The sequence below is a fragment of the Homarus americanus genome, unplaced genomic scaffold, assembly GCF_018991925.1.
Source record: "Homarus americanus isolate GMGI-L3 unplaced genomic scaffold, GMGI_Hamer_2.0 scaffold11302, whole genome shotgun sequence".
NCBI classification, from domain to species: domain Eukaryota; kingdom Metazoa; phylum Arthropoda; class Malacostraca; order Decapoda; family Nephropidae; genus Homarus; species Homarus americanus.
The window spans coordinates 2,128,313-2,152,134 of NW_024736744.1; the positions used below are offsets into that span (position 1 = coordinate 2,128,313).

At 40.4% G+C, this 23,822-nt stretch overlaps 1 protein-coding gene across 1 annotated transcript in view; it reads right to left on the reverse strand.

Moving 5' to 3' along the window:
• LOC121872479 (nidogen-like) overlaps positions 1–23,822 on the reverse strand; it is a 116,526-nt gene that overhangs the window by 42,635 nt on the left and 50,069 nt on the right. Inside the window, exons 14-18 of the mRNA XM_042375268.1 lie at positions 16,117–16,275; positions 10,262–10,749; positions 9,218–9,329; positions 5,859–5,966; positions 1,279–1,444 (exon numbers count right to left, since the gene is read on the reverse strand). Coding sequence (XP_042231202.1) covers positions 1,279–1,444; positions 5,859–5,966; positions 9,218–9,329; positions 10,262–10,749; positions 16,117–16,275 — 1,033 coding nt within the window. The remainder of the gene's footprint in view (positions 1–1,278; positions 1,445–5,858; positions 5,967–9,217; positions 9,330–10,261; positions 10,750–16,116; positions 16,276–23,822) is intronic.

The following is a 23,822-nucleotide window of genomic DNA, read 5'->3' on the forward strand; positions in this document are numbered from 1 at the left end:
ACATTCAATATAATGTCGGCTCTTATACAAAAGTATGATAATCCTGACAAAGTCCTAGAACCAAGTCTTCATCCTCAAAACTTACAAGTGTCCAGCTAAATGTTGAGTAAGTGATGTCATGCCTCAACAACCTTAGAGTCCAGCTAAATGTTGTGTGAGTGATGTCACAACTCCACAGCTAAATGTTGTGTGAGTGATGTCACAACTCCACAGCTAAATGTTGTGTGAGTGATGTCATAACTCCACAGCTAAATGTTGTGTGAGTGATGTCACAACTCCACAGCTAAATGTTGCGTGAGTGATGTCATAACTCCACAGCTAAATGTTGTGTGAACGATGTCATAACTCCACAGCTAAATGTTGTGTGAGTGATGTCATAACTCCACAGCTAAATGTTGTGTGAGTGATGTCATAACTCCACAGCTAAATGTTGTGTGAGCGATGTCATAACTCCACAGCTAAATGTTGTGTGAGCGATGTCATAACTCCACAGCTAAATGTTGATTAAGTGATGTCATAATTCCACAACTAAATGTTGATTAAGTGATGTCGTAACTCCTCAGCTAAATGTTGTATGAGTGATGTCATAACTCCACAGCTAAATGTTGATTAAGTGATGTCATGACTCAACTCCTGTTACTATGACCCCATTACCAGGCCTCTAGTTTCTGGTATAAGGGATAACTAATCAAAGGTTTAGTCCCAGCCACCATTGTCTAAGAGTCTCCAGTTTTAACCCCATACACTTGGTAAGATAATCACTGACTCACTTAAACTAAACATATGGTCAAGCAAATCATCTATACACATCCCATCAGCAATAAGATCATAACCACATTCATGTTCTGGAATTAGACTACAAAAGAAAGCACAGGTCAAAATATATATAGTTATTAAGAGCTACACTAATAACCACCTTCTTTAGCTACTGCCCGTTACAATTAAAATCAAGCACTGCCATAATTCTGAATATCAGTTCCAATTACCATCCATTAGCATTAGAAACTACCGTACAGGTACAACTAGAAGCCAGACAACAGAGAATACCCATTACCTGTACTCCACCATTATCTGTCATAAGTGATACAGAAGATTATTAGTAGATGTATGATTTTCAGAGCAAATACAGTAATGTATATGGAAATGTTTATCATTCTTAGTAACACAGTGTGTATCTATAAAAAATATTTAACAAATATTTCCCTTAAAATAATAAGCTACATCAATATATCCTTCGTTTCATAATGTCTTGCCCCAATTCATTATTATATCATCATCATTATTACTGGTGTGTGGACATTACCAGTTTGTCCTGGTCCCTTTATTGTGTAGTCGTGGCCAGGCTTGTTGCTGGGTTGACAGTCATGGTGGTTGTAGTCATAGATGTAGCCCAATGGGCAGGAACACTTGCCCAAGAAACAAACTGGCAACGGCCGTCCTTCCACTGTGTCAAGACCCCATAAAGAGGATAAACACTTGAACAGTGTGCGTGTAATGAAAACACTGTACTATGAGATAGTAAATGGGTGAGGACTATGCCAAGATAGGATAACTGTAAAGGTACAGTGTATTATGAGTACTAACTATTGTATACTAAAAATAATACTGTTAAATCTACTGGTAAATTAATATTTATTATAAACAAGAAATGTCACTTTCAGAGCTACTGTACAGTTATTAGTATGGCATACACATAGTTTTCTAGGAAAAGGGGTGATTGTAAAATAAGAATAATATATGAAAATATATTTAGTCAATAAGAAAAAAAAGAGAGTTACAATATTCTATGTATAGTATACAAAGCTACCATGAGCTTTATTCACCTGTAGAATTCTGTTTGAGTACAGGTGATGGGAGAAAACTTATCCCTCAGTTCCTACACATGCACGCACACACAAACACGCACATCGTACGCACACAAACTCTCTTGCAAATATTTCAAAATACCCCAAATTCTACTTTTTCTAATTCATGCTCCTTGTATCTTCCACTTCTCAACAAATTTTTTCATTTACTTCTAGTTTGTTCCTCTGTGTATAATTGCTTGAAAACTTTCACCAATTTTACATTTTACATTTCTTCTGGTTCAAGAAATCTGACTGCTTCACAATGTGGAAACTAAACATAAATGAAGAAATCTTTGGCAACTACTTCTTCTGTTCTAATGGATCTATACCATTAAATGTGTTGGCACTGCTAGTGACTGGAAAATTTAAAAATATATGTCTGCAGTGTTTAACCCTTAAGTCCCGGGTAAGGATGCTGCTGGCAGTAACCCCCCATATAGGGATAAGTAAATAAAAACCTCCCCCAAAAAAAAAAATGGGCGGGAAAATATAGGCGGGGCGTTCTGGAGCGTCACCGAGAGCCTAAGGGTTAAGAATAAAGAATAAACATAAACTGGATAAAAATTGATGGCTACAGAACACAAGCACTGTTGACAAACATATAACCTTCCTTTTCAGGCATTAAAATTAAGGATTGAAGAAGTAATATCTCCGTTGCGGAATCCTCAAACCGGACCTCTCCGATGGCGGATTAAATTTTCTCAGGAAAATCATTCCCCAAAAGCTCTGAATTTTCCAGAATTGCGGGCTTTGGGAACAGTTTACCAAGGGCATTTTCTGGAAAATTCAGAAAATTTTCCGTACCATGAAAATTCCGAGGATGGGGATTTTTATTCGGGTTGAGATGAAGAAATCGTCATTCTGGAACTTTTGAGAACATTTTTACATTGCAGAAAATTCTGGAAAATTCCGATGAGGGATATTTTTCCGGCTTTGAGAGTGATCTCATTACCCGGAAATCTCTCATTCCTGGAGGTGCTCAGCACCAATTGCTTAAGCTAATGGAGATGTATGTCATCACATGTTATAGCTGAGGAGATACAAAATGAGTAACTTATAAAATTTACCATAAATACTAAATATCCTCTGCTGTAGTCTGTCTCTCTTCTAACTTTGTATTATAGGTAAACCTCTATTTACAATCTCCCAATCTAAGATAATTCACGTTAACGATGCTGTTATATTAAGATCATTTCACTATTTGAAATGTAAACAAACCTTCATTAGCGATATTTGTCATCCATGCATCTCACCAAGTCAGCATATGGAAGCATCCTCAAATAAATTGTCAGCGAGGCATCATCTACTCAAACACCACCTTGTGAACTACAGTCAGGCATTGTTTCTTCTTCATTACAAGTGTATTGTAGAAATGGAGTTTAATGTTCATCAGTCATCATTGGTGATGTTCTTTTACCTTACAGCAGAGGGCATTACAGTTGTGCCCGCTTTCTGGGGTTTCATCGCGATTTCTCATATCTTGGTGCCTCGCCAGAACCGAACTTTCATACTTGCGGTTCATCTCCCGCATCTGGCAAGAGTGTCCGGCTCGAGCATATTACAGACTCATTAGACAATTATCTCTTGATGGTTTTTAATGGGGTGAGTAACAGGCAGATACCACGCATCTTCTAGAGGCGCCCTACCCAAACCCAAGAATATTAATACCCTAAACTAAGATCGTCACCCTTTTGTCTCTCAAGCCAGACACAAGCATGTGTGTCAGGATCAAGCTGCTATGGAATCCTCTCATAGGCATCAGTCAACGCTGTGGTGTGGATGCTTGGTAAACTCACGTCCAATGATGACGATGTTAAATATAATCTGGGACTGTCAAATAGAACCCTAAAAACTGTAATTAGAAAAGAACTTGTTCATGAATTTGAAGTAAGTAAACAAATGCAAACAGGCAATAGTCAATCCATTATTTACCATGATGAGATGTATCAAGTAAAACATGTTTATGGAGCAAGTAACAATGTCACTAAATTACAAAATGCTGTAACTGCTAGACTAAGGTTAGGATATAAGTACATCTGGCAGTATGCCCCACAGCCAGATGTGAACAAAATTAAATGTAAAGTGTGTAGCCAGACATATGGCCACACACTCCAACACTATGTCTTAGACTGTGAAAAAATAGAACCTTATAGGGACAGATCCAAGCCCACTGTGTAGGCAATGGCACAGCACTCTATCTCTGATGGCAAGATAGCTAATATACTAAGGCTTCCACACTTCACATCTAGCACCCAATCAAAATTCTGTGTACTGACTTAAACAAACAATGTACTGGAAATATTCTGTAACACTCAATGACATAATATCATGACCACTGAAGTCTTTACTCTGTAATCCTTTTTGCATTACTGCTCACAGGATAAGTATGGGGTATGCAATAAACTAGTTGTTATTCATGCAAAATTCAAATTCAATTAATGAGCAACCAGGGGATGACAACGCTACAGAAAGCATTCCCATGAAAAAAATATCTTACAAGTGGCCTAAATAAATCAACTCATTTTAACAATATGTGAGCAATTTAAGGTACTTAGGCTAACTAGGCCTTAAATATTCCCCCTGGGATGATAATCAGAATTATAAGTCATGGAGTGTGCTCTCAGTGTTATGTGGAATTTGAAAATCGCTTTCATTGGAAAATAAGTTCAATATCCTGATTGCCCTCATTTAAAGAAACTCTAAACACTCCCCCAACAAACTTGAAAGGTTCCCTAATGTTATCTTACAACAACACAGAAGGATCGAGTAAGAAAATGTCTTTATAAGACAGACTGTGTTACTTCCAGTGAATTAGGTTCACACTACCACGGTTTGGATTTAAGTTTGTTGGTGAAACTGAGAGGACTAGAGAGGACAGATGACAATGATCACCCTATCTTAAGAATAACACAATTATCATATGGCCCAGCCATTAATAAACTTTCTAAGTGCCACAACAGAGATCAATTTCTCCACCCAGCAGATAGATGAAGGTTGTTAAGCTAAAAATATTTTCACCCTGTCAGAAGGCATCTGGAACCAAAGGTTTGGTTTTCAAGGTTTCAACACCTATAGGCATAACATGTGACCCATTACAGTCATAAAATTATACATTGACATGGTGTGGTAATTAGTGAAGCTCATTTAGATGCTTTTCGATGATTCTAATCCCTGCCAATGCCACAGAGTAGCACTTTATCATTTTCTGAGATTTTTTCATATTTGTTTGGCTATTACACAATAATGGCAGATGCAAATCAAGTTACACTATTAATTTACCAGTAACGGGTAAAATTATCCAGGACACAACCATACACACAATTTCACTAATGATACACTCAACAACAATTACTAAACAGACTTCCCATACATCTGAGGCATTGCCTAAAGCAGGGGCATAAGTCCCAAATGTGCAAATTTGAGATAGGGGTTTTCCCATGTTCTATTTTTCTTCGATTGGTATACATATTTGTACCCATAACTAACACCAAAGCAAGTGGCGGCTGCAAGGGTGGGGCCCCCTTGTACCTGCAAGTGGCGATGTTGTGAGAAGAGTAGAGAAGCAGCATCAAAATGATGTTCGATGATTTTTTGAAACCACGCAACTACAATCTGCAGAATGCCTATCTCCACAAGGCAGAGCACTTACACCCCTTCTATGCCAGAGGTCACATATGCTTAATCTTTAATTGCTAATACTGCATCTCAAAATGTCAGATTAGCACTTACACCCTTGCTTTTGGCGATCTCTCGATTACCGTATGTATTTTTAACAATGAAACATTAAAAGATATAACTTCCCTTAAGACTTCTAATACCAAATCTACCTAAATCATATTCATCACCATACATACAAAGCAAACTTCCCTTTTATTTATGTACAGTTCCCAAAGAAACATACATTACCGGTAAGCAATAAAGGCCTCCTTAAAACAACTGACACAATGACTACTCACAAAATAAATATAGTATTTATATTCTTAATCCTAGTTAATGAACAACTTTACTTACCACTTGGTAAAACATCACAGCTGTGAAGAGCAGCATTGTATTTGTAATGATCAGGACAGCTGCATTTTGCCGAGCCACAATATGGTCTTGGGGTCTCCTCACTGCCACCTATTAAAGAGTGGGAACCTTTAAACAATACAAGTGTTCTCATTAGCTGAATCCTTATCCATAAATTTAACAAACTAAAACAGCCATCTGTGCTCATAATAATAGAAGAAAATTAGTATGCAGCCAGTTCAGCAAAGTTGTTTCCCAATAACACAAACAAATGGTAGGCAGAATCAGCTTACAATGTACAGTACTCTCACTGGTTCTCATGACATAGGAGTGTTAACTTTTATTCCTCTATATAACAGAGGCATAATTTTGAAAGAAACAGCAGAATAAGGTGGCTGGAGTTCATCTGGAGTACATATGAAGGGGTACCGCAACCATAGCCACCAATTGTAAATGTATCACCAAGGACAAACAGCAAATCCTGGATCGATGGGCGGAACACTTCGGAAGACTTCTCAACCACCGGAACCCTACTGAACCAAGCATATCAGATACCATCCTAGAGTTGCCCACGGCGGTATAACTTGATACAGCACCTGAGTTTTCTGAGACCCTTTGGGTTGTCAAGGGCATTAAAAGCAACAAAAGTGCTGTGCCAGACAGCTTGCCTTCAGAAATCTTTAGGAGCGAAGGCTACCTTCTCCTCCAGCGTCTCCACCAACTCTGGTCAGTTCTCTCTAAGTTTGGTGTCCCTCCAAAATTTCTTAAAATCCTCAAGAGCTTCCATGAGGACATGCAAGCATGTGTACTCGCAAGAGGCACAAAGTCCAAACTCTTTAGTGCTGAGGTTGGTGTGAAACGGGTGCGTACTGCCCCGTCATCTTCAATCTCTACCTCACAGCAGTGACCCTGATCAGTCGTAACTCCATAAATGACGATGATCGCATGAATATCCAATTACATTTAGACGGCAACCTGTTCAACCTCCGCCGCCTCCAGGCAATAACAAAAACCTCCTGGAACTCCAATACAGTATGCTGATAACTGCACACTCATTGCTCACTTTCCAGAGGCTGTCCAACACAGTCTCTCCATTGTCTCCGCAATATATCAGGCCATCGGACTAAAAATTAACATAAAAAAACAAAACAGAAAAATTGCTCAACACAGAGGTGCAGACCCACCACCTGCATTCTTGGTCAACGAAGAACCTGTCAAACAAGTAGAACATTTTACCTAACTCGGTAGCGTTCTTTCCCCCAAGCACAACATCGACGAGGAGATCCAGGCTTGGATCCATCTTGCAGCCACTTCCTTTGGTCGTCTGAGCTCCAGAGTATTTAACAAGAACAGCCTCAAGTTACAACCAAGCTTTCTGTTTATCAAGCTGTCTGTATTTGCACATCTTAATTGGTTCGGAGGCATGAATTATGTACTAAAGGCACATCAGATCTCTTTAGGCTTTCCATATCTGTTGTTTTCAGTGCATTCTTGGTCTGACCTGGCAGGATAGTGACATCCTCCAGCACGCCAACACTACCAGCATAGAGGCATTTTTGGCAAAGCTACAGATGAGTGGATTGGACACATCATCCACATGCCAAAGCCCCAACTCCCCCAACAGATCCTCTATGGGCAGTTGCCCGAGGCATGCTGCAACCCTGGAGGACAATGCAAAAGGTACAAAGACTAGCTCAGAATGACGCTAAAAAAATGGAACATTCCTCCAAAGGATCTTGAGACCATTATATGCAACCAAAGTCTATGGTGCTCCACTTGTACCTGAGGCATCAAGCTTCTCTACAAAGAGCGTAATAGGGCCAGAGGTGCATGTAGGGAAAGGAGTCACAATCGCTCTCCCAGAGACCTCCCACCCAACCCGGAGCTGTCGTGCCCAATGTGCGACAAAGTCTGCAGATCAAGGATCGGACTCCACAGTCACTTCCAGTGACTCATTATCATCGATTTCATAATGAAGTAGAATCGTCGTCAGCTACGACGAACAGCCTTAAGCAAGTAACCATTGTTAAATGCAGTATTGCATTGTACAGTATCCGCTAAGCCACTACTGTATAACCAATGAAATGTTGAAAATTAATGTGTAACATTAGTTGAGTGTAGTACTGCATCACATGGTCCAGGCCTTTCGGCAAGTGGGTGAGTAGTGGCTCATGGCTGACGGCCGAGCTTTCCAGTTGAGTATTTCAGAAATTAGAACACAAATTCACGGAGCTTTCCTTTGTGTACATTTATAGCTGAAGCGCCAGGCAAGAGATGAGGGTCGTGATGCGTATAGTGGTGGGTGAAGGAGGGGGTTTGAGAATTGCAATTAAATGCCAGGTAGCGACGTGTCCTCCTAATGTTACTTATTAAGTAATTATTAGATGTTTTAATTGCCTGTATGTTGGCCTGGCGAATTGGCTAGGAATTAACATACCTAGGTAACATATGCTGACGTTGCATTCAGAGCTTGAACAAAAAATAGATTTACAGAAATTCGATGATACAGAATGCCTCCCATAAGTCCCATTATAAAAATTTTCGGGTTACGCAAGAGTTTTTGTTATTACAGAAGAAAACTAGTATGGCATAACGACACTATTTCCGGAGGAATATGCAGGAGACGCCATCTGTGATCCATTAAAAGGAAGAGTCATTTTCGGTTTACAGAAAATTCGGCTTACAGCTAGGGTCCAGGAACGGAACCTTTCCATAAACAGGAGTGTCTGTATATCATTCACATCCTGTTTCAAGAGAGATATAGACCACCTATTTTGGTTTAACAAACAGTGCAGTATTTTCTCTATTTAATGAACTAATGCGAGCCACCCCACCTCGTTAAATTGAAATTTCCACTAAATCGAGCTCTCGGTCAATTAAATATAGTACACTGGAGAACCTTAGCTTTTATCTTTATTCAAGACATCTTCAGAGGCAACTGAATTTACAGTGATGGAATGTCAGGTCACCCTTTCTTGGGTAGGGGATTAGTGTGTCTCATGACCTGAAGATGTCTTGAATAATGACAAAAGCTTAAGTATTTTAGGGGGAGAACTTACCTGACCTGATGCAATGTTAGGTGGAGGTAGGGTGGGGGATTAGTGGTATCATATTATTGACCTTCTGCTGAGCAACCACATAAATTATCACAGACTGTACTCAAATGTACTAAGTTAATTACTATGGGATGTTTATACTCCATTTAATCACTATATTTCAAGATTTCCAGGTACGTACTCCAGTGTATACAGGGCGTCCTTGCTTAACGTCGGGATTACATTCCTGAAAATGTGACGCTATGCGAAACAACGATATGTGGATCAACCAATTGTTTCCTACCATATATTTCTTGTAATACACACCTCCAATCAGTGAAGAAGCTTCATCTGGTAGTTCACAAAGGTTGAGTTGAGTGTTGAAATGGAGGGTTCCTGGGCACCAACACACACCAAACAGACACTCTGGTTCTGACAACTATAAAATCAAGATATAATGTAAATACAGTATGTCTGAACATAACCATAGGCATGGCAAAGGTCAACATTAAGGGCATATGCTACAAAATAGATGCACAATAGACATAGACCTAGATTTTTTACCATCTAATGTACTTGTACAGTATATTTGAAAACCATGCTGTTAAAAAAGCATTGTAAAATTTATCCTGTATAAATAGTGCAAATAAAACTACACTTACCTGTGCAAAGTTACAACATTACTGTATATAAATTTATAAGCCAAAAAGTGAAATTTTGAGGTATTAATTCTTTTTTTACAGTAGACATTGTCACACAAATCACTTTAAAGCCTTGATATATTTATACCCAAAGTATAAAAATAACAAAACTTAAATGTTACCAACCAGGCTCTTTATGAAAACATTTATCCTTAACCCTATTATTTATGCATCAAGCCAAGAATTGTAAAATACTATAATGACACATGCACTCACAGCAACATTACCAAGAGTCTCCAGACATAAGAATTCAGTATAAACAGCAATATTACTGGATATATTAAAAGACTATGCAGTAGTCAAGGCTACAAACTATGCTCCTGGAAAATGAGCAGCAGTTGTCGCCCGGAAGTGCATTTTATTGTGTGCTGGTTAAGTGCTTTTTATTTTATCAATGTAGTCTCTCAATTTATATTGGCAATCAATAGACCAATACTATTCAATTCACAACTGTTCGGTTTATGGTGTGATGTTTCAGGAATATATCCCATTCCTAAAACAAAGTACAGTATACCAACAGTATACCAGTGCCTGTAACTATAAACATGAGGTACACAACATGTTACCAGTGCCTGTAACTATAAACATGAGGTACACAACATGTTACCAGTGCCTGTAACTATAAACATGAGGTACACAACAAGTTCACAAGACACAACTTTGTTCTCACCTTTGTTGGATCCTGAGGTTGATCCGGTTCATGGGGCTGCTCCGGCTGGTATGGCTGTTCTGGTTGATATGGATCCTCTGGTTGATATGGATCCTCTGGTTGATATGGATCCTCTGGTTGATATGGATCCTCTGGTTGATATGGATCCTCTGGTTGATATGGCTGTTCCGGTTGATAGGGTTGTTCTGGTTGATAGGGTAGTTCTGGTTGATAGGGTTGTTCAGGTTGATAGGGTTGTTCTGGTTGATAGGGTTGTTCTGGTTGATATGGCTCTTCTGGTTGATGTGGTTGTTCTGGTTGATAAGGCTCTTCAGGATGATATGGTTGATATGGAGGCTGAGGTTGATAGGGTGGTACAATTGAGTCAGAAGCATCGCAGGTGTAACCATCACCTGAGAATCCTGGGAGACAATCACATCTGTATCCATCTTCTGTTCTTGTGCACACGCCATATGGTGAGCAATTTCTCGCTGTCCCACAGCTCTCTGCTGAAAGACAAGACAACAGAAATTGTACACAAAAACAGCAGCGAGCGAGGGGACAACCTTATAAAATGGCAGCAGAATATGAACTGAGCGATCCAAACAGCTAAGCCAACCAAGCACCTGGCACATGGGGATGGGTTCGAGCATGATGCAATCTTTCGGAATGCCCTGAAAATTAATTCCCTGACCCAAAAATAAAAATTTGGACAGATTTTCCAGATTTTTTCTTGAAATTTTTAGAAAATGTACTTGATTTTCAACCTCAGAATTTGTTCCCAAACCCAGAATTGAGAAATTTTCTGGAAAATTTCCTAGCAAATTTTAATTCTGGCTATTGGAAAGTTCTGGTTATGAGGAATTTCAACTAGCGGAGATATTACTGTATACTTTACCAGTAAATGTGACGAATAAAAAAAAAATATTAAAAAAAAAAAAAATGCGTTGCCATTTAGCAGGAGATGGCACTTACTTCTACACACAATGATTAATTCCCTTTATGTTTTTGACCATATGAAAATTGTTTTGGCACATTTTGTGTGTGGTGCGCATTTAAATTGAAATAGGCCTAACCAGCCAAGTTGCCACATTAACTATTGACATGGTACATACAGTAATACTTTATGGGTGATTTAAGGATCTTCAATAGTAATTTTGACTATATGCATTTTTGGCTTTACGCGTGCTCTTCAGAACATAACCCCTATGTAAGATACGACACATCTGTACAGTATTATGAAATAGATTAAGATGAATGAATTATAGGAATAAAATATGAATTTTACGAAGATAGAAAACTACGTTTGGTTGGGTAGTCGGTAAGGGGTGGTGGGAGAGGACAACTCACCACCTCCCGTGTTCATCATCCCTGTGATCCATTTATAATGACAGCTTGCCATTTCAACATAATTCCCATATTATTTAGGTTTATTTGGTGCCAGGTTAATAAAATATTACAGGTGTATTGAAAATAATTAATTTCCCCCCAAAAATCCAGCACTCAATCCCAAATGAGCTAGTGTGGTCCCCTGTTTACAGTACAGAGTGGTATCAGTTGACCATTTCTGCTCTCTCTAACAATGTTGCCAGGACTCGCCATATCTCAAGCACCGTTTTTTTCAGTAATTCGAGTGACCCAGAGCCACTTTTTTGTCGAATTACCCTAAATAACCAAAGATCACTAAATTAATGTTATACCGCTACGCGCACTACCCACTGCTTTCCGCATAAGCTACAACTATGGTCACATTTCAACCAGTTGCTTAAGCGATAACTGCACATGTGAGACACGCGTAATATGAGACCCCACGGTAATTTATTTGTTAATATGCCTTTATATAATGTCACACTTAATATTATATGATTGGAGATACATTCCCAAGGAAATATTTTCAGCCAAAATATGTAATACAAGAACACATATGAATGAAAATAAAATTTTTTAGGCACATACAATGATTACTTCATGATGTAACATGATAATAAATGACCACAACACTAGAATTTAACTCACCAGAAACAATGTTGAGTGCTGCATGAGGTGGTGAGGTGAGGTGGTGTGACTGGAGTTACTGGGAGTTACCTCCTTAAAAAATCAAGTTAAATGTCCAACATAATTCCTTTATGGAATCTTTTATCACCATTGTTTTCACTTGAACTTGATGGCCTTTTTCCACTCATCTTGAATAAGGGTATACAGTAACACAGATGCAAAACTGAACACAAACTGAACAAGCTGGGGAACGAAATCAATAGTAAGCAGTACTGTTGGCGTTGATACGGGCACCGTCCTCCACCTTATTGTAGTAACCACCAAGAATCCACACAAAATTTTTTTTTTAATTTTTGTGAAATTTTTTGTTCAATATGGTGATTTTTTATGTTTGAAAAACTTTAAAATTTACCCCATTTCTGTAAAGATGAATTATTTGGACATATCACGAATTTATTGATCATAATTTCCAAATTCCGTAAGAGCGAATTTCCGTACCCAGAGTTTCTTTAACCCGGGGATGCCTGTATATCATATCACAATAAAATAATGGGTAATCCAAGCCCTTCTAAGAGGACAGGCAAGAAAAGAAGAGGCCTCAAGGGATAGGTCACTGGCAGTAATTTCAAATGACCATGCCCAGTGGGAATTTAAAATTCTAAACATTAAAGGATTCAGACAAATGTTTCTTGCCTGGAAATGGTCCAGACCATCTAAAATCTGGTCTTACGAAGTCCAGACTTTTGAGGGTTTACTGTATCTCTGTTTTTGACCATATGATAATAATTTGTTTCTGTTTTTTTGCATGTGTATGTAACGGAGTAAAATAAATTGATTAAAATACATATATCTACTCAAAATCACAAGGTGAAAAATAACAGCAAGGCAACTCACAGGTTGGCCCAATTGAGGGAAAGTAAGGCGATGTAGCTATAGTGCTTGGCAACCAGCCATGTTCACACACGTTCATTACATCATGCCTTACTTAGGCCTATTTCACACGACTGTTTTTTCCCGCATGGGAGAAGGCATATGTTCACATGGGAGTGTTTATCACGCTTCAGTTCGCCTGCATCTGACAAAAATATTCACAGGACCTTCCAGCTCCTACCACAGGTGCACCACAACTGACATGCAGGAAAAACATGCTCGTCATATGAAGAATTTTAGAACGCTCAGAGTATTTTTACACACTGCAGTTTGGAAGTAAAGGTAGAAGCATTGGGTGAGCATCTTCCCCACATGAATTTTCACCATCGTTCTCTGTCCCAATGAGATTCAGAAATTTATAAAACGCACCCATCCATACGGGTGGAAAAACGTGCTGGTGTGTGAAGCGGGTTTTACGTCAGAATAAGAGAGCTGTGGTTAGCCCGCCCAGTTTGAAATAGTACTGTAGAATATAAAAAATTGTTATTTGAGAATTAAAGGTTATGCTTTGCGAATATCTGATGGGGGTGTTAAAATATCAATTGCAGATAAGCAGGGTTGCAATTATTGGGGTTGCAAATAGCAAGGTATTCTTGTACAGGGGGATCTCGTTATACGAGCATTCTTTATACAAGAATTTGATGATACGAGGTTAAGGAATTTGCTCCATATATTAGCTATACGAGCGATATTGTTCGATGATATGAGAAGCGAGAACAGTGACCACTGGGGTTAGTTATACTACATACTTTCTCCTGAGAAAAAGCCATAATTTTAAGCAACATATTACTGCACTCACTTTGTACTCAAATGTACTAGGATAAAGGACTACAAAATTTATCTCTTGTGCAAACTATGTGATAGTTATACTCAAATTAATCACTATCTTGGAAGGATTCCAGCACTGCAAGTTATATTCTGCTAAGTTTAGTCAACGACATTTTATAAGATAGAAACTTTAAGCCTAAAACTACCTTAACCCTGGTTGAGAGGATGGGGAACAGGATGTGATGTTGATAGCCGGGCGGCGAAGATTACCTCGTGAGTATCTATCTGTCATATAGATGGAGTTTAAGTTTTTCACTTATAAAACGGCACTGAATTAACTTGGCAGAATACAGCTAGACCCCGACTTACGACTGCTTTGACTTACGACCGTTGGGACTTACGACCGCCGCAGATTTTTTATTAATTTTTTTTTTTTTTTTTCCAAATGACACACGCATTTTCTATACCGAAACGTTTCCAGTTAATGTAGTCTCCATGTATAATTAGAAAATTATGGGGGCCCCATGTGCATTCAGCTGACTACATAAAAGGTAAGTGCTCAGTCACACTGTATCAATTTCTTATTATTTATTACTTTCACTGTACTGTATTTCATTGTAGATTTTTTATTAAAAAAAAAAAAAAATTATTTATTTTTATTTTTTTTATCTATGTCGGACTTACGACCATTCGGACTTACGAACTGGATTGGGGTCCCTAACCCCGTCGTAAGTCGAGGTCTAGCTGTATAACTTAAATTGCTGTAATTCTTGTAAGATAGTGATTAATTCGAGTACAAACATTCCACAGTTTGCACTAGACATAAACATTTTAGTCATTAACTTAGTGCATTTGAGTAGAAGTTTGCCCTTTGGACAATTATTTCTTTTACTTTTTTCACAATATGTATTTAGGATGATGTGTGCATGTAAATGAGTAAAAATAAATGAAGAAAGTTACATAAATACAGTATTACCCCGCTTTACGCGGTTTCGCTTTCCGCGATTTCTCATTTACGCGGTGCCTCGCCAGAACCGAACTTTCATTTTCCGCGGTGCATCTACTCATATACGCGGGAAGCGGCGCGGGCAGGAAGCGCACAAGGTCGCCCAGTCATCAAAACATTACCGAGTTCTTCACCCGCCACCCACCACAGCCGGCCCAAGTCAGTGATAGTGATAATTATAGTGAGGATATGGACTTATATGGACTTTGAGGGGTTTGACAAAGAGGCCCTGCAAGCCTCTGTGGTGGATAGTGATACAATTGATACAAGTGATACAGGTGAGGGCCAATAATCTGCCCTCTGCCTCGGAACCAACCCCCCATCCCCGTGTGCCCAGCTATCTTTTCTACTAATGTAAGTGTTAAAAAAAATAATACTATTGATATCTCTCTTAATTATTAATTGTGTGTGCATACCATCATAAAGTTAAGATAATATTTTTACTACAATATAGTTGTGTGTCGTCAAAAAGTGGAGTTTGGGGGGTCGGGCCGGTCTCTATTGGAATTAATCCCATATGTTCTGTTGTTCACTTTACGCGGTTTTCACTTTACGCGGTACCCTGTGGGTTCAATTGACACCGTAAATCGGGGTACTACTGTATACCCAAAAATACGAGTTGAAAAAAAATCATAACACCTAACAGCTTGGCCCAGTAGCCTGCCTGATGGTTGATGCACAGAGACGTGTTTGTGAGTGGTTCAGCCAGACCGCGCACCCCTCCCCTACATTCCTACCGTCCTCCTCCCAGCCACCCTCTCCCTTCTCCAGTGTTTGAATCCGCTATCCCAGATTGTCCGCTCGTACTGAATCGCTTTTATTTACTGTCAACGCTATATTCGGTGCTTGGGAACGCATCCCTATTTAACCCATGTATTATTCCCTCCGCTATATGAGTTTTCACCATACAGTACGAACAGACTCCAAGGAACGTATCTACTCGTATCATCAAGATTCTACTGTACAGTACAGTATTTTGATTTTTTTTTACATCACAAAACTTCATCATCAGGACAGTCACCCATACTTTTCAAGCAATCACCACTAAAGGTGTTAATATATTTGCTATTTTGAGATAACAAGACTCTTAAGGGCATAACTTCAGTTAAACAAAGGATTGTTATATAGCTATGACATATTTTAGTTTCAAATGACACCATTTGCTTACTGTACTCACGTTGCTCAGCAGTTGGGTTACAAGTCTGTCCATCTCCACTGTAGCCCGAGAAACACATACAACGGAAGCTCCTGGTACTATCATCATATGCACAATTAGCATAAGGACTGCAAGTATCTTCCTCCAAACAGTCACGTTGCTGGACTACTGCTGACTCACCTGGAGAACACAAGAAGTTGTTGAGGGAGGACACATGCTGTGATTCTATTCATAACCTAGTTTTCTGGACAAACTACAGATGAGTCTGTAAAACAAATATCCCCCACTGGTGCAAAATTCAACCAGATAATTAAAAAAAAAGAAGCAAGGAAATGCTTTACACAGAACAATATACATTTTGCATATTCCTGTTTTTTATCATGGATGGGATACAGGTATACCTCTTATCGTGCTCTAGATGCATTTCTGGAAAACAGAGATATAAGAAGCATCTCAATAAGAGGTAAGCATAACATGAAGATGTACTCATGGCAGCACTATTTCTCACCTATGAGTAATATACAAGACTTCATCAAGTATTGGTAATAGCACTAATTGTACACATAATACAGTAAATGTTTAATACCTTTCCTAAAAAAAAAGCCGTTTTTTTCTAAAAACCAGTTTCTGTGATATGACCCAGAATGGGATGCTTAGCTTTTACCTAGGTATGTTAATGCCTAGCAATAACTCGCCAGGCCAACATACAGGCAATTAAAACATCTAATAATTACTTAATAAGTAATATTAGGAGGACACGTCGCTACCTGGCATTTAATTGCGATTGTCGAAACCCCCTCCTTCATCCCCCATCGCACGCACTGCCACCTTCATCTCTTGCCTTAGAGCGAGCAGTAAATAAAAGTCAACTCTCGAGGGGTGGAGATGGGTGGGTTATCGCGTCGCATTCTGGGTCATACCACAAAAACTGTTTTTTTTTTAAAAAACGGCTTTTTGTTCAATCCCAGAATGTGACGCTTAGCTTTGAATACCCGAGCAGGAGGTGGAGAGGGAGGTGACTTGCATACAAGGCTCCGCTAACTTAGGTCCAGATTATGATTATAAACCGCGTGGAATATTTCCAAAATTAGGAACATTTACTGGAAGGTAAAATGTTAATTTACATATCTCAATTAGGATACTCACTTTATTATGGTGATGAAGATCTCCAAAAGCCCATTGCCTTTATCTAACTGAGGCTCATATGCCGCAGAAAGGACAAAGACCCTGCGCATTTCCTAGTGTTATGTGCCAAAAATTTCTTGCCAGAGTCTGCTTGATTCACTAATTGAGATAAAGATTTTGTCATTTGACTAGAAGACGATTTCATACCATCCCTGGATGAGAAAACATAGGGGCCTCAATTAGGGAATCTGGAAAACCATTCCTGAAGATTTTTAACTGGGCACAATATATGAGGAGCCCTTGTCTCATCCATTAGACATTTTATCCTAATAGGTTGAGCTTGGAAATTTTCCCTTTCATTTTTTCTCAGGATCTGCGTAGGTAAAAGGGGTAACATCCTACTCAGAAAATACCAATAATGATGGATTATTGGAAATTGAAATCAGTTCACTTATTCTCATACCTGTTGCTATTGCTAGAAGGAAGGCTGTTTTCTATAGTAATTTATCTCTGTTCAGATTTATATTGTAATTAGGCCCCATAAGAAATTTAGTAACTTTTTCCAGAGACCAAGGTGGGATTCTCTTAAGCCGAGGGGGTCTCTGAATGAAAAAGGACAATCTTAGCATTTAAAAAAATCCTTGGGTTCAAAGTAATATTAAAACCCCAAGCCAGAGGGTCAACCAATGCTGATTTATAAGATTGCAATTGTCGATCCTTGAAGACCTTTAACTCTGAACAGAAATTCTAAAAATTCTAACACAACTGTTTCCGACAATGATTCTGGAGTTGTTCACTTGATAAATTGTTGAAAAAGATTCCAAGCTTTCTCATATTGAATAGAAGTTTGAGGTCTATGACTTGCTAATACTTGGTTAGCTATATTGAGATTACCCAACAACCTATTTAAACTCCTTTTGAGAAACTTCAAGCGTGAAGTGCCAAGGATATCTCGAACTGAGAATGTAGTACCTGGTCTAGACATCCTTGTTGCAAATGTAGCGGATTCAGGCACCAGTCCAACAGATCCAGGCACCAATGGTGTATGATCCAATATGGTGCAATTAAGAGGACCTTGCCTTGGAAGGATCAGAATTTGTGAACCACTTTGGGCAATATTTTCACAGGTGGGAACAGATAGATTGAATTCCAAAGGTTCCAATCTAAGAGTAGAGCATTTCCTAAAAGATTCAACCTCTCCAGAAATGCATAAAGTTGCATCTTGTGATTTTTTAGGGAGGCAAAGAGATCTATCTTTGGAGTTCCAAACTTCTCCACTAGACTCTTGAACTCTGATACCTTTAGGGACCATTCTGTTTCTGTCTATACTGGCCAGAGACAGGACAACGCATCTGCCCAATTGTTTTGTACTCCCGATATATGAGTTGCTTTGAGGTAAAGTGTTTGTGTTACAAATACACTGAAGATTTTTTCTGACAGTTGTAGAAAGGGCCAATACCTGGTTGAGCCTTGATGACTGAGACAAAACACTGCCATTTTGTTGTCCATGGCAAACAGGATCGCCATATTCTGTAAATTTGGGTTTGCCGACAAAAAGAATAGGACCACTGCTAATTCTTTTACATTTAGGTGTTTGTCCCAAAGGAAGTTGCTCCACTTCCCTTGACTGAATTCCCCTATTGAGGAATGGTATCCCCATCCTATTTCGGACGCATCCGTACAAACGACCAGACCTGTTTGAGGCGGAACCCATTAGATTGTCAACAATGAATCCACCAAAAAAAGGAGAAAACGTGGTCAGCATAATGGGAACAGGCAACAGCAGTGCTATAATGACCCTAAGCTGAAAAAACTCAGGGCTAGAGTCAGGAGGGTGGGTAAGGGTTACAAACAAATTAGAACACCTGAAATGTTACAATTGTATCAAGCTTCCCTTGCTGCTGTCAGGGAACGTGTAAACGAACTCAGACAAAATGCATGGGAGACATATGTCAACAGCTTGAACCAACACACATCCCTCAGCAAAGCCTGGAAAGACAAACACAATCAGAGGTAAAAACAGTAGACACGTCACCCATCCAAACCCTCTGCAAAAGTCGAATGAGCTAATAACAAAGTGGGCTCATGTGTCTCGCTATGACATGTTACCAGCTAGGACTCGGGGACTCCTTGATGCGAAGTCTGCAGAGAGAAGTAATCTTATTAACTTTATGCTGGGCAAACAGCACAATGAGTGTGATGTTCCATTACTGAGTGGGAGCTGGACGCCCGCCCTCGCCAGGGGTAGGTCTACTTCCCCTGGAGAGGACGGAGTCACCTACAACATCGTTAGACTACTAAGGCGTGTGCCAGGCAATCCTTTGTTGGTATTGTACAATAGGAGTCATGCTGAGGGCCAACTACCCACATCATGGACCAGCAGTTTTGTTGTACCAATACCGAAACCAGGACAGCCTGATGCTTTTCGTCCCATATCACTAACCAGCTGCCTGTGTAAAACCTTTGAGAGGATGGTTCTTAGCAGACTCTTATATAGAGTCAGAGAACACATGTCTCCTAACATAAATGGCTTCACCCATGGTAAAGGTGTACATAATTGCATCACCACATTCCTAACTGTGCATGGTGATGCAAGGCACAGATACACCACATTTCTTGACCTAAAAGCTGCATTTGATATTGTCAATAGGCAACTGATATTGCACGAACTAGCCAAAATGGATATAGGATGTAGGCAACTTGGTACCCCTCAAGGTGGAGTACTTAGCCCCACTTTGTTCAATGTTCTTATGAATGCATTATTAAATTTAATACCAGACAACCCCAGCAATATCTCAATCAGCTATGCTGATGATATTCTTATGCATGCTAAAACTCATCGTGAAATGCAAACCACCCTGAACCATGTATACGCAGCCTGTGAGAACCTTGGTCTTATTATCTCCACTGAGAAAACTAAGGTGTTCAACAAACAACCTGGTAACCGCAAACGCAGCCCCGCCAAGTTCAAGATAGGTAACAACACTATTGACTATGTTTCTTCTTTTAAATATCTTGGTGTTTCTGTCCCTTGTACCGTACCTGCCATACAACAGCTAACTCGCCAATGTACTGACAGACTGAAGCCTCTTAGAAGTGTAGCGGGGTACAGCCCGCACTATGGTGCTAATATTAGAATTGTTAAAACAATGTACCTAGGCTATATAAGATCTCTGATAGATTACCACGCACCAGCCCTGGTCCTTCGTGACGGGAAAGGCGTTGACAAGCTCGAGAAAATGCAAAATAAAGCCCTCAGAATTAGCCTAGAATGTCCCATGAGCACTAAAGTACTTAATATGAGGAAAGAACTAGGTATACCCAGTGTTAAAGATAGAATAATTGAAGTCAACCTCATGATAGCCCTGAGGCTTCTGCGTGGTGATCCTGATAACATTGTTTCCTTAAAATTGCTAGAATGTATGAACCATGGGACTGTTGAGTCTAAATGGATCCAAACTACAGCTACACATATGAAGATGTTTGGACTAGACCACCTGTACAAAGTTGAGACACAACAGCGCTTCCTGCCACCCTGGAGGACAGTTCCCTTCGATATCACAATACCGACATGTCCGCCTAAAAAATTAATTATACAAAGCATTTATCTCCAACATACTGCCAAATTGAGAGCTCTTGAACACATACACACTCTACAGACTGATGGAAATATCACACAGACCATCTACACTGATGGATCTCTTAACACCGCCTGTGGGAGGGCTGGAAGTGCTATTGTTGTGACTCAACCTAACGGTAATATAATTGAGAAAGGAGTTAGAATTAACAACTGGGCATCCACTCTACAAACTGAATTAGTTGCCATACTCACAGCTATTAAATTAATTGAAACCACTGTCACTGACAGTCTCATAATCACCACTGACTCTCTATCCTCACTACTTGCCCTTGGCACCCTCGACTCAGGTTGTCACGCTCTTGTCTCTGAAGCCAGACACAAATATGCGTGCCTTGTTGACCGGGGTGTCAAGGTCACTCTGTTGTGGATCCCCTCTCACATAGGCCTCATAAAACATGACGGAGTTGATGCCCTCGCCAAACTCGCGTCTAACAAAGACACCGTTGAATACATTTTGGGTCTGTCAAAAAGAACCCTTAAAACTGTAATTAGGAAAGAACTTATTGAGGAGTTTGACGCAAGAAGACTAGTGCAAACAGGCACTAGTCGATCCATAGTTTACCATGATGAGATGTATCAAGTGAAACATGTATACAGTGGTCCCTCGGTTAACGAGCACAATCTGTTCCAGCAGGTTGCTCGTTAACCGAAAAACTCATTAACCGCTGCTGTGCATCCCGGATGCTCTGTCCCGCGCCCGTCAGTCGCCCCACCGCAGATGACGAGATGTTGTGTTCTACAGCTGCTGCATCCCTCAAGTCAGTAGTCTCATTGAAGGCCGTCTTCACATCAGAAGAGTCTACAGCACTGGATGCAGACAAGACCCTTGAAGATCTCCGCACCGCAGCCCGGGCCGACCCTTCCTATATCCGGCTCGTCGACTGTGTGTCCCTGGGATTTCCATCTAACCGATACGACCTTCATGACTCGCTACTCTCGTACTGGAAGATACGCGAGGACCTCTATTGTGACGGAGACCTCGTCTTGTATGGTCCACGAGTAGTCATTCCTGCTGCCCTACGCCGCCGTACCTTGACCCGCCTTCACGACAGCCATCGAGGAGTGGAGGCCACCAAGCGACGGGCGAAGCAGACTGTATTTTGGCCCAGAATCGACGCGGACATTGCAAGTACCGTCCGTGCCTGTGAGCCGTGCCAGATTCTGCAACCCAGCCAGCAACAGGAACCTTTAATGTGCGACGATAACCCTTCAAGACCCTTCAAGTCTGTGTCGGCCGACTTCTTTGCAGTGGCAGGGAAGTCCTTCCTCGTCATTGCCGACCGATTGTCTGGATGGCCTGTTGTCGTCCCCTGTGGTAGTGACACAACGGCTACTGCTACCATCCGGAATTTCAGACATTACTTCAGAGAAGTTGGTGTTCCCCTCCGCCTCAGGACTGATGGAGGACCCCAGTTCACCAGCCACGAGTTCAGGGACTTCATGGACCGTTGGGGAGTCCGTCATGTCGTGACCTTGCCCCACTACCCCTAGGCGAATGGACACGCTGAAGCCGCAGTCAAGACTGTTAAACACCTGATCCTTAAGGTGTCACCCTCAGGAAATATTGACTGCGAGGACTTCGATCGAGGTTTGTTAGAGTTACGCAACACCCCGAACTTCACCGGACGCTCCCCAGCCCAGGTTCTATATGGACATCATCTCAGGTCTTGTGTTCCTGCCCACCCGAAGTCTTTTTCTCAAAAATGGCAAGCCAAGACTGAAGAATGTGACCGCCGTGCAGCAGAACGAGCCGCAGATGTCGCTCCTCGGTACGACTGTCATGCCTGCCCCCTTCCCAGGTTACATATCGGCCAGCAGGTCAGGATTCAAGATCCGGTATCTCACCGCTGGGACAAGGTTGGGGTTGTTATGGGTATTGGCCGGTCCAGGGACTACCAAGTGCATCTTCCTAGTGGTAGAGTATGGTGGAGGAACCATCGTTTCCTCCGACTTGTGGAGCTGCCTAGTGTTGACCCTTCCCCAGTTGAGTCCCCTAATGTTGATGTCTTTACAGTAAATCCATCCTCACCTTGTGTTTCTGCCCCGGTACTCCGCAGGTCCGAGCGACTCAGAAACGAAAGGTCCGCTCAAGATGAAACTATGAGCGTATAGGGGGGGAGGGAGGTGTATAATATGGACACGAAGTAGTACCTTAAGCTGTGTATTCTTAAATTACTCTATTAATTATGTATAGTAAAGTATTACAGAACATGTATTAATCCTATGTAATATTTCCATTTATTATGCACCATGTTATGTATGTGAATTATCATATTTACATATTATGTATTCAGCTTGTGAATGCTGGCATCTGTACATGCCAGCGCAGAGTGATACAGAGAGTTGAGATCGCTAGTCCTTATGGTGTGGAAGCCGACTGTCTATTAGTTCCTCTGTATATCTCCCGTACGAGAATAAGAACCTATTTTCAAGATAACAAGTGTTTGCGTATACCCTCAGTAGTGTAGAACATTTTGGGGGTATCAAAGACAAACATAGAGTATTAACTGTGAATATGGTAAAGAAGAATATCTCCAAGAAGCGTTCTGGTGATCGCATTCCCAGTGATGATCGTAAAAGAAAGGCTATAACCCTTGAAGAGAAGCTCGATGTTATCTACCTCAAAATCACCCTTCTCCCCCATCACGTTATATTCACATTTTTCCAAGGTAAAGTGTTACATTTACTGTATGATTTCATTATTAGATATGAATGTAACATTTATTTAGACTGTGCTATCCTTTGTGTTAGACTAACTACTAAATTTTTTCGATTTCGAGTAGTAATCTGCACCTAAGCCTATTTTCTCCCTAAGCCCTGTTATTTCTATTACGTGAATTTCTATAACACGATGTTTTACAAGAACACAACTGTCGCGTTATAGCAGAACTGACTGTAGCTGAATCGCCAGGCAAGAGAAGAAGGTGGCAGTGCGTGCAATGGGGGGCGAAGGGCGGGGGTT